General features: G+C 37.5%; 1 protein-coding gene across 2 annotated transcripts in view; it reads left to right on the forward strand.

The window, feature by feature from the left end:
• Positions 1 to 5,207, forward strand: part of LOC136886003 (uncharacterized) — a 46,740-nt gene extending 41,533 nt beyond the window's left edge. The window contains exons 3-4 of one of the 2 annotated variants that reach the window (XM_067158715.2): positions 2,890 to 3,322; positions 3,453 to 5,207. In XM_067158715.2, coding sequence (XP_067014816.1) covers positions 2,890 to 3,068 — 179 coding nt within the window. In that variant the 3' untranslated portion in view covers positions 3,069 to 3,322; positions 3,453 to 5,207. The remainder of the gene's footprint in view (positions 1 to 2,889; positions 3,323 to 3,452) is intronic. The other variant, XM_068230455.1, reaches the window with a different exon arrangement.
• Positions 5,208 to 14,788: the final 9,581 nt, after the last annotated feature.

The following is a 14,788-nucleotide window of genomic DNA, read 5'->3' on the forward strand; positions in this document are numbered from 1 at the left end:
AAAATGTAAGTTAGTTCGAGATAGTGAAAATTCGAGTAGAGTTTCGGGATATCGAGGTTCGACATTATTATTATTATTATTATTATTATTATTATTATTATTATTATTATTATTATTCGTATGTATGTGTCATAAATTAGAGTGATTAGGTACATTTTCTTGTAACCATTTTAATGTTTTTTAGTTTAAGATTTTAAATTTAATGATCAAATCACATTGTAACTGTAGGTATGCATGCCTTTTATCCTGTCCTTTTTTCCCTTTGAGCGTGGCGCAATATATGTGATGAAATCCAAGAATTAAAAAATCTTCCTATTTTTGATTTCTAAAAGTTGGTAGCTATGCTATGTTGTTAAGATCAAAATAAAATTAACTCCAAGGGTTAAGAAAAGACCTCCAAATAAAAATAGAAAAAAATTGACCCTACCACGTTAATAAATAAGAGGGAGTACTATAGGAAAATAGAAGGATCTGTCAACACTAACACATTAGAAGAACTGACCACCAAACTAAAATCAATAGCAGAAGAGTTAGCTCCAACAAATCTTAGGAAAAAACATGAATGGTAGGATGAAGAATGTGACCAGGCAATTGAGAGAAGACACAAAGCTTGGATAAATCATCAAGCCCAAAAATCAGACAAATCAAATTTAGAACTAATAAAACAGAGAAAGTCAATTCATAAAATCATCAGACAAACTGAACGCAAACATCTTAAAAATACCTTTCAAAGGATAGAAGAGAGTTTTAACAAAAATCAATCACTGACACATCCGTTGTAACAACCACAGATTTAATAGATCCTCCAGCTATCAATGAGGTAGAATTCGCAATTAAAGAACTAAAAAATGATAAGGCATGTGGTAAAGGCCTAGTCTACAGAAATCTGGAAAAATGCAGGAAAACTAGCAATCATAAATTTACATCAGCATCTAGTCAAAATGTGGATCACAGAGAAAATTCCAGAACATTGGACCTCAGGCATAATCCAGCCATTATTCAAAAAAGAAGATAAAACTAATCCAGACAATTACAGAGGAATAACCCCTTTGGACTGCACTTACAAAATTTTCTCCTGCATAATTTACAGTAGGATAAGAAACATTCTGGAACCACAACTTGGAAAATACCAAGGAAGATTTTTCGCCCATACAGAAGTTGCTCAGACCAAATTCTCAGCCTGAAACTAATAACGGAATATTACAAATGCGGAAATAAACAGCTGTTTATTTCATTCATAGATTTCAAAAAAGGCTTATGCTAGTATACACAGACCCACTCTTTAAAAATCCTCAAATCATATGGCCTTCATCCTAAATTAACAAAAACCCGGTGAGTTGGCCGTTCATTAGGGGCGCGCAGCTGTGAGGTCGCATCTGGGAGATAGTAGGTTTGAACCCCACTGTCGGCAGCCCTGAAGATGGTTTTCCGTGGTTTCCCATTTTAACACCAGGCTGTACCTTAATTAAGGCCACGGCCACTTCCTTCCCATTCCTAGCCCCTTCCTGTCCTATCTTCGCCATAAGACCTATCTGTATCGGTGCGACGTAAAGCAAATAGCAAAAGAAAGGAAAAAAATAACAAAAATTATTGAACTAACTTTAACCAACACAATTTCAAAGGTAAAGTTCAGGGGAGAAATGTCAAATGCTTTTACAATAAATACAGGCCTCAGACAAGGTGACGGATTATCCCCACTGCTCTTCAGTGTGGCTCTAGATGACATCATGAAAATTTGGCAAAATGAAAACCCACCTTAAATCAAAATTGGAGCAAAACTCTCAATAAGGACAAACTGCCTTGGGTTTGCAGATGATTTAGCTCTTTTAGCCCTTGACATAGAAGAAGTCCGTGCTCAGATCACCAGTCTGCAGAAAATTGCATTAAAAATAGGATTATAAATATCCTTTGAGAAAACTGAGATCATACCAATGAAACCCCTTGACATAAACGAAGTCATCATAAATGATCAAAAAATTAACATAGTCCTACAATTTAAATACGTTGGAGAAATCATTATGCACAACTTAATCGAGAAAGCAACATGGATAAAAGAGACCAACAAAATGAAACGAGCACAATTTCTAACCTGGTCAACTTAGAACAAAAAATGCTTGTCAATAGACGCTAAGATCCAGCATTACAAAACTGTAACTTTGCCTGAAGCCACTTATGCTTGTGAAACCTTGTTCCAAATTAAAAATGAAAGAAGACCTGATCAGCTCCTTAAAACTGAAAGAAAAATCATTAGAAGAAAAATTATTAGAACTTGCATAAATAAAAAGTACCAGGTTGAAGGAGTCTGGAGAATCCTCCCCATTGAAACTGTCTATCGAGAGATTGACCCAGTTACCAGCACAGTGAAAAAGAAAAGAATCTCTTATTTCTTTCACATCTTACGATTACCAGAAAACAGGATTTTACGACGAGTGATGAGAAATCTGGGAAAGAAGACAGAAGGGCATTGGATCAAAGAAATTCAAGAGGATCTCAGATCAGTTGGACTTGAAATTACAGATGGCAGAGAACAATAATAAAATTACCACCCTTTTTAAGAAACACAGATTTTCAACTGAAATGATGCACAGAAGAACACTGTGATCAATACGAATGAAAAAGTACCGGGCAGATAAGAATAATCAAACGGTACAACCGTAAAAGAAAAAGTTTGCATGGAAGACTCAGGTGGTCCAGTGTGGCCAGTAAAGTTAATAATAATAAAAGAGGCAATCTGACAGCCCATTCATTTCTTTATCAACCCCATAAGTAAGTCAGTACCTAAGTTAGCATATAGCAGAGAGATCAATACAATGAAAGCTTTTATGTATGGGCAATGAACTGCGTGTTGAAAGGGACCTGTTACTTTATCTGAATTTCCATTTGTTTCAGGTCTTCTGGTGACTGGTGTTGTGGTAGTATGTACGCCACAGAGTGGGATTCAAGGCTTTGTCTTCTTCTTGGCAGGGTTCATCTGCTTCATTCCAGGTGCATATCACGTGGTATACATCTACTGGGCCGTGAAGGGCAAACGAGGCTACGACTTCTATCACCTGCCGCTCTTTAACTGACTGCACTAGTGAGAGAGAGGAAGAGAGAGAGAAATAGACTGGGTGATAGCAGTGACCATTGTGACTTGAAGTTTATTCTTGTGGGTGAAGTTCTTCTCTCCCATTCTCCAAACAGTATAGACAGACGTGTGACTTATTGACGGCTCTTTGCGTACATACTTGTCACGATATATTAACTCTGCAAGAGCTTCGTGTCGAAACCAAGAGGAGTTAAAGTGATATGTTGTGGGACAGGTACTGCTCAGCTTTTTATGGTGAGTAGTAAATTGTAATATATGCTGAAAGTCATTTTGAAGTACAATGTGGTCTTGAAAGCTACCTGAAAATTTCTTGTTCAGTAAGTTGTGAAACCTATCTGATTTGTGCTGTTTATGTTTTTTTCAGTAGAGTATTACTCTGTGATGTATGTGCTGCAGAGATAGCAGGAAGTCCTACAGATGGAAGCTGTTCTGTTCTTCAGCCTGTTGAAGGGCTAGTCCCTTCTCTCTCTTTCTCTCTCTCTCTCTCTCTCTCTCTCTCTCCTCCTCCAACTTATCCTCTCTATCAATCACCTGCAGTAATAAAATCATACCACAATGTCAGCTGCAGTTGAAGAAACTTGGAGCACAGTGGTATACAAAGAACCAATGAACAGAAATTGAATGTTGTATAAAAAATATATTGGGACATTTATAGTAACCCAGCTACCTTTTTGAAACTTAAAACTTAAAAAGGCGTGATGTAGATTTCTGGCACTCATAGCTCTGGTTAAAAAGGAATTGAATTTTTTTAATATATTATAATAGGTACATAAAATATTAACCATATCACAAGAATTGTAAACTAATTTTATTTAGGCCTACTTGCTAATTTGTTTAGCTTCACCAAATTGTAATTAACCATGAGAGGTAGGAAATTAAATAGGATAGGTGTTATTTTCAAAGAGGGAATGACAACTATCTGCTGTTCTGTTAATGGCCTAATTTGTGTTTAACAGATTGACTGATTTCCTAGTAGCTCCTGTCTTTTTTCTTCATTTCATCAGAGGGATACCTAGAAACTATAGGAGTAAAAAGAAAGTCATTGATCTTTTGATATTTCCTGGTCTTCATTGTTGCTAAGATGTTTGTTCAACATTGGATGAGGTTTCTATATTCCAGTTCTCCAGAACTTTGCCATCCACAGTCAGAGAACTTGACTGTGCAATGAGTAAACTGTATTTCACTCTACCAATATTCAGATATCCAAAACAGTTTTGACTTCTTGGACTGAATGTTTAATTATAAACATATGAAATGATCTTCGTGCAGTTTTGTGTCCTTCTGCTCATGCTGTTTTAGACACTTTTCAGAGTTTAAGAATGCACTTTAGTATGCCTCAAGAAAGTCTTGTCCTATATTGGTATGGAAATCTACTCCCACTTATTTTCACTACTAGTATTTATGTCCAGTGTTTCATCCATTTTTCTTTCTTCGTTGATGTTTTGACATAGCAGAATCTTAAGAGCTGATATAATAATAGTATAATTGTGCACGAAGGTCTGAGTATAGAATTATACTATTAAGAATGATACTATCAAGAGCTAATGTTATGTTCTGTTTTTAACAAGTTTCTCATTTAGTCCCCAGTCTCCATCGATCAGTTACTTTTTACCGGTTCTTTATCTGGGTTGAACGATGGTGGTGTTTCATGTGCCTTATGTACAGGTTGCTAACATTTCAAATACTTTTCAGTATTCTTTATCAAGACGGCTCGTGTACCTACTACTTGATCCGAGGTATTCAGTCTCCCAGGCAGGTAAAATCAACTACGAAGGTGATTGCACTGTGCCACGTCTTAAATATTCTCTCCTCCCGGCTACCATAAGCCTCGGTGGCAGGAACTTAAAACAGCTGAAACATACCCCTCTCTCTCTCTCGACAGTCAGCTGGGAGTAACAGGTGCTGTTACATAACGTGAGAGTTTGTCCTGTGATTTCATGGTCTGACATACAGACTACACACAGATTACCAATATGTACCAATATATATACGAGCCCTCAAGTTACATAACAGCACCCGTTACTCCCAGTTGGCTGTCAAGAGAGAGCTGTGTTCCAGGTGTTTCAAGATCTCTTTCTCTCTCTCTCACCCCCTGTAGGTGGGGGACGCAAATGAAGAAGACACCCACGGTACCCTCTGCCTGTCGTAAGAGGCGACTAAAAGGGGCGACCAAGGGTTGATCAGATTAGAACCATGATACTACTTGTAATTAGTACCACCATGCAGGGAACACCATGGGTCGCTTTTACTTGCGCGTAGTACCACTATGTTAGGACACAATAGGTTTGTGATAAGTAGCGAAAGTGTGTGCTCAGGATGCATTTTACAGTACCTGTGATTCGTACCACTATATGAGCGACACCATGGCTCTGCCTTGCCTATAATTAGTACCCACTATGTGAGGAACACCATGGGATAGTGCGAGTCTCTGTGGTAAGTTCACTTATGTGAAGAACACCATAGGTTTGTGTTGCCTATAAATAGCGACACAATGTGTGAAACACCATAGGTCTGTGTTACGTGTGTGAATATCATTACCTGTGAGTAGTACCATAATGTGTGGAATACCGTGAGTCTACGGTACTTTTGATTAGTACTGCTACATGACAAATGCCATGGCTGTACTTTCCTGGCTATAAGTACCATTATGAGGGGCCGATGACCTGTATTTTGGACCCATTTAGACTACAAGCATCATTGATTCAGTATTGTGCTTTAGAAGCAGTCCCTTGGTCAGTAATACTATTGTTTAATGCTAGTTTCTGGGCATGTGGGACATTGCGGATCGGATCCACTGATTGTTTTAACTTCATATCCATCCATTCATTCTTCGTCCTCACATTGTGAATTCTAGTCAGTGGAGGATTATGGATTTTTAATTGCCCTTACATTTAGTCGATGACCTAGATGTTAGGCCCCTTTAAACAAGCATCATCATCATCATCATCTCTCTCTCTCTCTCTCTCTCCCTCTCTGATTACCTCAGATCGAGAAACAGGTACAGCAGTCGCCTTGGTAAGGAATACCGTGGTGTATTCAAAATGGTGGCAACCTTACATAAGGTACATTAAACAATAACACGGTTCAATCCGGAAAAAGACCTTAATTGACTGTGGAAGCTTCACATCCATTCATCATTTTGATTTTGCATCATTATAAGCCCAGGATCAGGGTAGCAAATAATTGACCGTGTCCATAAAACTTTTAAAACAAGTTTTGAATTCATTCAGAAAGGGATATGTTATGATGCAAATGAAGGAATTTAACTACTGTAGCGCCCATGTGCTCGAGAAATATTGCTCCTCTACCCCATTTTCCTAATCTTTGGTATGTACGCAGCTGAAAATGAGAGTCATCTATACCATAGTAGTTTTTATCTTACTTTTCCATCAGCAAACGTGTGTTTTGTTATCTTCATAATCTAATCGTACAGTTAATCATTTTCATTGGCAAGCACAGCATGATGGATACATTGTTGTGTTTGAAATGATCATTAAAAAGTTTTCCTCGCAAGGACCAAAAACAACCTTTCAACTGAGCAGTTTTGAATAGAAGTACAAAATTAATTTGTTACATTGTAAATTAACTGAAACGCACAACGATGTGAACTAAAAATGCACAAAACAGACTGTAACTAATAATCAGCAGTTAAAAGCCATTATAAACGACATGAGAAACGAATGATGCAGAGTTATTCCGATCGTTATCCCTGATCTCAAAATGGTTACGTGTGACTAGCAACGCCCACAGTTCACCACAGTATGAAACTTCCTTCATTCGCGTCATAACATACCCCTTTCCAAATGAATTCAAAACTTGTTTTAGAAGTTTTATGGACATGGTAAATTATTTGTTACCCTGATGCCGGACTTCTTTGTTCTCTGCCTAAAATGGCCCCTGATTATCATTGTGATGCAAGATCAAAAACATCTTGCTTGGAGTCATTTTCTGGGCAACAATGATATCATGATACGTTATTAGAAGGTAATATGTGATCATATTTGATATTTTGAACATCTTTTTCCTTGTTTATTGATTCTACATCTTTAGTTTCTGGACATCTCTCAGATATTTCCAATCTTGTGATTATGGTTACAGTATTTCAAAATGGTTGTGTGGTGTTGATCATGGGGTTCAAATCTTAATGTATAAATCTTATATTAAGATGTCTTTTTAAAACTATAATAATTATCACTCCTGGCTTGATATATACCATGTATTCAAACTGGACCAACTCTTGTAATTATACAGATAAATGAAAATGGCTGAAATGGAAATCCAGTCTAATTCACTGGAAACTTTAATATGTGTTTAGATATTGATAGTTCTGCTGTGCTGAATATTATGTTAAATATTTCTGATTCTTGAAATTGTCCTGGAAGGAGCAGTTCAGTGTTAAGCTTCATTTATTTTTAAATATGAATATACATCCAACAGTAACATTTACCATGTTCTTGCCAATTCTCTTGCTCTTTCAACACCATTCAGCGGATGTGTGCGGCCGAAGGATTGGTATGGGTGTAGATCTACAGCACCTCTGGACTTAGGCAGTATCACTGGAAAAAATCAGAGAATATCTAATCACCTACATATCACTGAGCAGAATCAGTGAATATCTAATCACCTACTATTTTCTGCTGAAGAGCCCATTTGCCCTGCTGTAGACTCCACTGAATATCATTCACTACCAACTTTTCTTGCTCTATGCTTTGTTACTTTTGTTCTGACTCATAGAAGAATATCCAGCGCTTAGGCCTACACTATCAGTCAGTCAATACTGATCTGCATTTAGGGCAGTCTCCCAGGTGGCAGATTCCCTGTCTGTTGTTTTCCTAGCTTTTTCTTAAATAATTTCAAAGAAATCAGAAATTTATTGAACATCTCCCTTGGTAAGTTATTCCAATCCCTAACTCCCCTTCCTATAAATGAATATTTGCCCCAATTTGTCCTCTTGAATTCCAACTTATCTTCATATTGTGATCTTTCCTATTTTTAAAGACCCCACTCAAACTTATTAGTCTACTAATGTCATTCCACACCATTTCTCCGCTCACAGCTCGGAACGTACCACTAGTCAAGCAGCTCGTCTTCTTTCTCCCAATTCTTCCCAGCCCAAACTTTGCAACATTTTTGTAATGCTACTCTTTTGTTCGGAAATCACCCAGAACAAATCGAGCGCTTTTCTTTGGAATTTTTTTCCAGTTCTTGAATCAGGTAATCCTGGTGAGTTACGATCTCCTTTAATTTCAAGCATCAATTGCTTGGACACCCACTTTTGTGATCTTAAGTTGTTAACGGATGATTTGATAGCCTGATTTAACACAATTGTCCATTGTTAATACCATTTCATTGGCTGTGACATGGTAGTTTTCCTCGATCATTTTCCACGGCTACAATGTTGTCTGTTGGGCATCATTGACTATTCACCGCAGCTGGCCAGGTGTGGAAATGAACATACCTCCTCCTTAAACTTCTATTTACGATCTAAGGCTTGCTGTTGTAAGCCATCCTGTTGTTTTTTTATTTTTTATTACTTTTTACCTCTTCTGCTAACTTGCTACACCTAACACAGGTGAGGGTTTTTCTATCAAGATGAACTCCTTATAGTCTGTAGTCTCTTATTTCATCTACAAGGCAGCAGATTGAGTACTGGGATGGCTCCTCTGTCAACTGCTCCTTCCAGAATCTCTTCTGTTGAAGCTGCCATAAAAGACTTCACTGCAACTCAGGCAAGGGGTTCTTACAAGATGCTCCCAGTTGGTCAGCTGCATGAGGGTTTTGTGCTGTCTATAACATTAGATTTCATCCTATATGGTACCCCATTCTCAAAGATGTGCAGATCGCTCATGGTCATCAGCTCAAAAGACATGCATCAGGTCTCTCTGGAAACCACACGTTACTGGGTTTCAGATCTGAAGTGGTGCTGTTTAGGCAGTTTTGTTTCCAGTTTTGATGCACCTTCTAGTAGGTGCAAAAGCCGAACTCTTGTGAATGGTTTCTTAGGTTGAATAGTTTGTTGGATGAAAGCAGCATTAGAGATATTTAACATGCTGACGGGTCTGAGTTGTTCAGTCATCAACAATCACCACTGATCTGCGCAGGTGGCAGAATCCCTATCAGTTGGATTGTTTACCTTTTTTATAGTCTTAGATGATTTCAAAGAAGTTGGTAATTTACTGAACTCTCAGGTAGTACAGCGGTCGCTTTTTTAACCCAAGTTGGCAGATTTGATTCCAGCTTAGTCCAGTGATATTTGAAAGTCCTAAAATACATTAGTTTGGTGTTTGTAATTTTACTGGCTTTTGGAGGACGAAATATCGAGCATCTCTTCACATCTGAAGACCTTAAAAGTAGTTAGTGGGACGTAATTTTGGTGCTTGTTTCAGCCACCTATGGGCTACAATTCACGAGTTCTCTTTTGTCAGTGCTTCTTCAATCTCTGACTTGCCTAAACTCTCTTCCTTTTTTGAGGATATCCTTGTTCTTGATTTCTCATTGAAGGAATTTCACTTCTGCAAATATATTGTTTTTTAACATACCAGCAAGTTTATGATGTAGAGTACAAAGATTTTTATGTCAACTGGGATCACGAGTCAGACACTATCTCTGAATCAAAGAGGTAGCTAGTGATAAGAGTTTATATTTTACAGTTCAGTGTGTAATAGCCTGTGGTGACTATCATCTTTTCATTTTTAACCATTTGAAGCGCTCTGAAATGTATAAAAACAAAACAAAAAATGCAATTCTTAAGCGAGATCTTGCCAGATTTTATTTACTGTTGTAACCACTTTGTTACTCTGTCAGACTACAAGGCTTGTAGTTAGTAATATAAATGAAATGTACTGTGCTGTTGGATGGGATTTTTTTCTTTTGGGACTATATTTTATTAATCAGAAATGTGAATTCACCCAGCAGAAATTTTGTGTAGCTACTTAATTTAGCTTGCCTGGTTGAATCCCAGTGAGAGACTGGATTTCCTATATTTCTAGCTCTAGAGTTGTACATTTTTAATCTTAGCTTAGAGTTTTTATGTTGCGATAGATTTAAGTGAGATCTGCAGCCGTGTAATAATACCGGTGATACATTGTTCTAGTCAATTCAATTTGCCCTGTTTTGTGTGACTGCCATTATTGACCAGGATGTGACGGGGTCTTCGTTGGCACCAACTAAGTAATATAATTATGAAAAGGCTTCATTATCCAAAGGAAGTAGTGATTCTTTTGGAATTAATAACGCCCTTGCAGAAGACACTCAATTTCAGTTAGTTTTCATGCGAAGAATACAGCTGAATTAGAAATCTGCAAGCCCTATATACATACTGGGTGACCTAGAAGTTATGTATGAGTTTGAATAATTTATAACATTTTTGTTTGAAAAGAAATGCCTGTGTTTCTGCCACAAACATTACATACATGCAGTGGAAATATGTGCATATTTCTTGAGAGAAATTTTCTCTCAAATTCCCTCACTTCCTCACGAAGATGGGCTAATTTGAGAGCATTTACAATAACTTTGTCAAGAATTTCTCATCATAATGAATCAATTTAGTCTTGAATATTGTTCTTGAGCTGGTTTACAATTGATTACTTTTTACAGACTCATTCTTTCAGATGTCCCCAAAGAAATAAAAATCTGGGTATATCAGAATAATGGACTGATGATTTGTAAAGAAAAGTCAGTTTCATCAGTGTTCGACGTTCAGCTTCTGCATGATTACTTTTACAAATGACATTTACAATAATAAATGTCTTTAGAAGACTAAGGATTTGAGATATTTCAACTTATGCATAATTTCTGTGCCACCATATTTAAATTCCTGAAAAATTGGGAGTGAGTAGGTAATTGGAGATGGTTGTTCCATTATATTTCCTCTTAACAGAATAATAATAATAATAATAATAATAATAATAATAATAACAACAATCATTATTATCATCAGGAAAGTCTAAGAGTTACTCTTTATGGACGTTTTGATCTTACAAAGCAATGTTGTATATCATCCAATGGGTTTTGCCATCCTAACATATTTGCAAAATTTGCTCATTTATACTTTACTGATGCCATGGAGATCTGATTTTCAAATTACACTTCAATATTAGGTATCACTGGCCATCCGTCCTCAGTACTGACAATTTTTCTCTCTTGAATATGTACTTCTCTTATAATATTCAAGCTACAAAACAGAAAGAATGCATGCAATAAAATAAATGTAAAATTGGAAAGTGTATATTTTTGTGGCTATTTATGGATCAATTTTTAAAAATCATATTCCAGTTTGCTTCTTTTTGGACTTTAGAATAACTTTTCTTCACGGTGAATATCTCCACATATTCCCTCCATTTCAAAATGTGGTAAACAAATATGTCATTTATGTTGTGTAATAGTAGAGAAATATTCTACATATTCCGAACTATGGTACAGGTGTCTGTTATTCATTTTATTAACAAAGATAGTATAGCCTACATCTACATAAAAATAAGGCTTGTCTCTCGTTCATATGGACGATAATCTCCTGATCGTTTTGCCCTCTTTAAAATAACAAAACAAAGTTGTTCTTGGCATCTCAGTAGCACATCCCGACAATCGAATTGCCCCATATTTGTGTAAGGGAGTATGTCAATTGAACTGAATAATTTTAATGCTTGTGTCCATATTTTCTTCTCTTCTGGGAACTAACATTAGCATACAACTGTCTTTGATTATATTGCATCTTACCATGGTGCCAGATCCACAAAATTGTTAAAAATGTTCTGTGAAACTATAGCCTTGATAGCACCCTTCTGCAAGTTCCTCTAGAGCAGGAGTGCCGTCACATAAATATCGCAGTTAGGCGCTCCGTAGTAAACTGGCAACAGTCATGCCCATACGATAGATGCTCTGTCCGTTACTGAACGTGGTGTCCAAAGAGTGTTACAGTGATTTCGAAACAAGAAATTGATGAATTCTAAAATAAAAGATATGTAAACACAATCGTCCTTGGGACTCAAACCTATATCACCTGCCTGCTTTGCAGACAGGCGTGTTAACTTGTTCCACTGGGATGCTCAAGACACAGGACAGAGACTCTTTGTGATATAGCATTGGCTGTTTCTATTTCTTTTTCATGAAATTTAATTCTTGCCTGATGACGTATTTTCACACCATTAGATACTTCATTGAATTTATTATTTCAGTCCATTTGTTTTGACCTGTCGATATGCAGCCTTGGCGTGGCAATGTGCTATCAAACTTTAAATTCTCACCTGTAAGGCAGGCTTACAATTTGTTTTCTATAATCTATTTTGTCATATAAGTTACATGATCCAGAGCCGATGATGATGATGATGATGATGATGATGATGATGATAAATTGCAGCTGCTGGAAATTTTCCAGCAAACCAGTTTTTGCATTCAGTGGACCACTAGATGGTCAACACACGGTACAGATACTCTGAGCTCCGTGATGAAGTATTGGCTGTCTTTGAAGATACCTGACGGGAAATGAAATATCTATTATATGTTTTATGGTAAGTTCCTCTGTAGATTATCTAACCATTAACTCAGGAGGAGGATGATGATGCAACCGTACGTTAGTGAGGACAAAAATGAATCCTAAATAGTTAAATCCAGTTAATTCTAACTTCTATTATAAAAACAGAAACAGTATCGAGAGGATGTATTGCTGCTTCAGATTGAAAGCTCTGCATTGTTGCATGCACAGAAGTGAGAGTGAAAAATTCTGCTCTCTGATATAAGATAAATATTATACAATATTTTGTAATTATACATAGCATTTTAGTATTTGATATTCTAGTTTTACTGCTGTATTTTTAAACCAATACAAGGCCTTGTCCCAACCTGAACATTACATGTGAAACACTATTAACACGGCTGCAGATTATCTTTTTGGGGCAACTCAAGTCATTGCATACCTCTTATGCACTGCTTCAAGTGCAATTCAACTTACTCGACTGCCTGTCCTGTAAGAGGCTATGTTAAAAAGTAAGAGAAAGTCTTTTCTAATGTAGGCTATATTCTTGATTCTGATGATGTGCCTAGGTTCTTGTTCTCTCTGTGTAAAGGGTCGTTACCTTGTATGTTAAACACAGTCAAACACTGCTGCATGTTGTAGACAGCCATGTAGTTCTGCTAGGTTATTGTAGACTGAAGTGTCTGCAACATGACATTTCAGCAGAAATTAATTCATGTCCTGTTTAGTGAAAAAACCTTGTATCTTATGGAGGTGACTAGTAAAGTCGATGTATGGAGGGTTCACAGTTCTTAATCATCAGTCATCACAGCATGTACCGTGGACTTCAGTTCAAACCTTAAGAATTTGTTGAACTGGTGGCTTGACAGTGTGTTGTATTTATTAAAGACATGACTAAAGAATTCCATTGAATGGAAGAGACATGTATTTCACATGGTAGGAATCTTCCTTCTGCATGACAGTGCGAGACCCCATATGGCAGTAGGTACAGTTAACCACGAAGTACCTTTAGTTGGGAACTCCTGTACCATGTCCCTTACAATCCCAACCTGGCACCCTATGACTTCCACTTCTTCCCTGCGTTGAAGAGGACACTAGAAGGGTGCCTGTTCATCACTAGTGATGATGTTGACATTCCCCATACCCAGGACATGGACTTTTATCAACAGGTGTTCTTCAAATTTGTGAAATGATGTGACAAATGAGTCTATGTTGGTGGGGACTCAGTAGAAAATTAGACAATTAATGCCCCTTTCTGCCTAAGCCATCTCTTGTCTCCTCAATAAAATTTCATGCAGATGTAGATTAGGGAAATTTATTTTCTGACTAACCTTAGTATAATACTTATAGTTACGAATTTCATTGGGTTCCGTATTGAAGTGGGATTACAGTAAATTAAAATTCTTTCAAGGTCCTCCTATTCAATACATTGAGAGCATTTCCTGTGGGCGATCGCTTCAGTCATTGCTCTGTCATCAGAGTTCAGTGGCGGTGATGCAACCATACAACACTATCTTTAGCAATTTTAAGAAGTTTGTCACATCTTTAATAAATTATACATCATTCGCTGTAGTGCACATTTATTTTACATGGTTTTACTGCAACAGTTTAATAGCCTTCCAAAGCCTGAGGGAATTATTTTTGGAGAATTTTCTGAACTATGACAAGTGTCTCCTATTTTCCTTCATTGAGAACTCTACGCTGTCTATTTGCTTTCTTAGGCTGAACACAAGTCCGCCTCTGTGGTGTAGTGGTTAGTGTGATTAGCTGCCACCCCCGGATGCCCGGGTTCGATTCCCGGCTCTGCCAGGAAATTTAAAAAGTGGTTTGAGGGCTGGAACAGGGTCCACTCAGCCTCGGAAGGTCAAGTGAGTAGAGGGGGATTCGATTTCCTCTTCAGCCATCCTCGAAGTGGTTTTCCATGGTTTCCCACTTCTCCTCCAGGCAAATGTCGGGATGGTACCTAACTTACGGCCACGGCCGCTTCCTTCTCTCTTCCTTGTCTATCCCTTCCAATCTTCCCATCCCCTGACAAGGCCCGTGTTCAGCATAGCAGGTGAGGCCGCTTGGGGAAGGTACTGGTCATTCTCCCCAGTTGTATCCCCCGACCCAAAGTCTCACGCTCCAGGACACTGCCCTTGAGAAGATAGAGGTGGAATCCCTCTACATCAAAAGATGTAGCATATATATTTTAATGTCTTTATGTACTCATGTCCATGCTCAATCAATAG

This window comes from Anabrus simplex, chromosome X, assembly GCF_040414725.1.
Source record: "Anabrus simplex isolate iqAnaSimp1 chromosome X, ASM4041472v1, whole genome shotgun sequence".
Taxonomy (NCBI): Eukaryota; Metazoa; Arthropoda; class Insecta; order Orthoptera; family Tettigoniidae; genus Anabrus; species Anabrus simplex.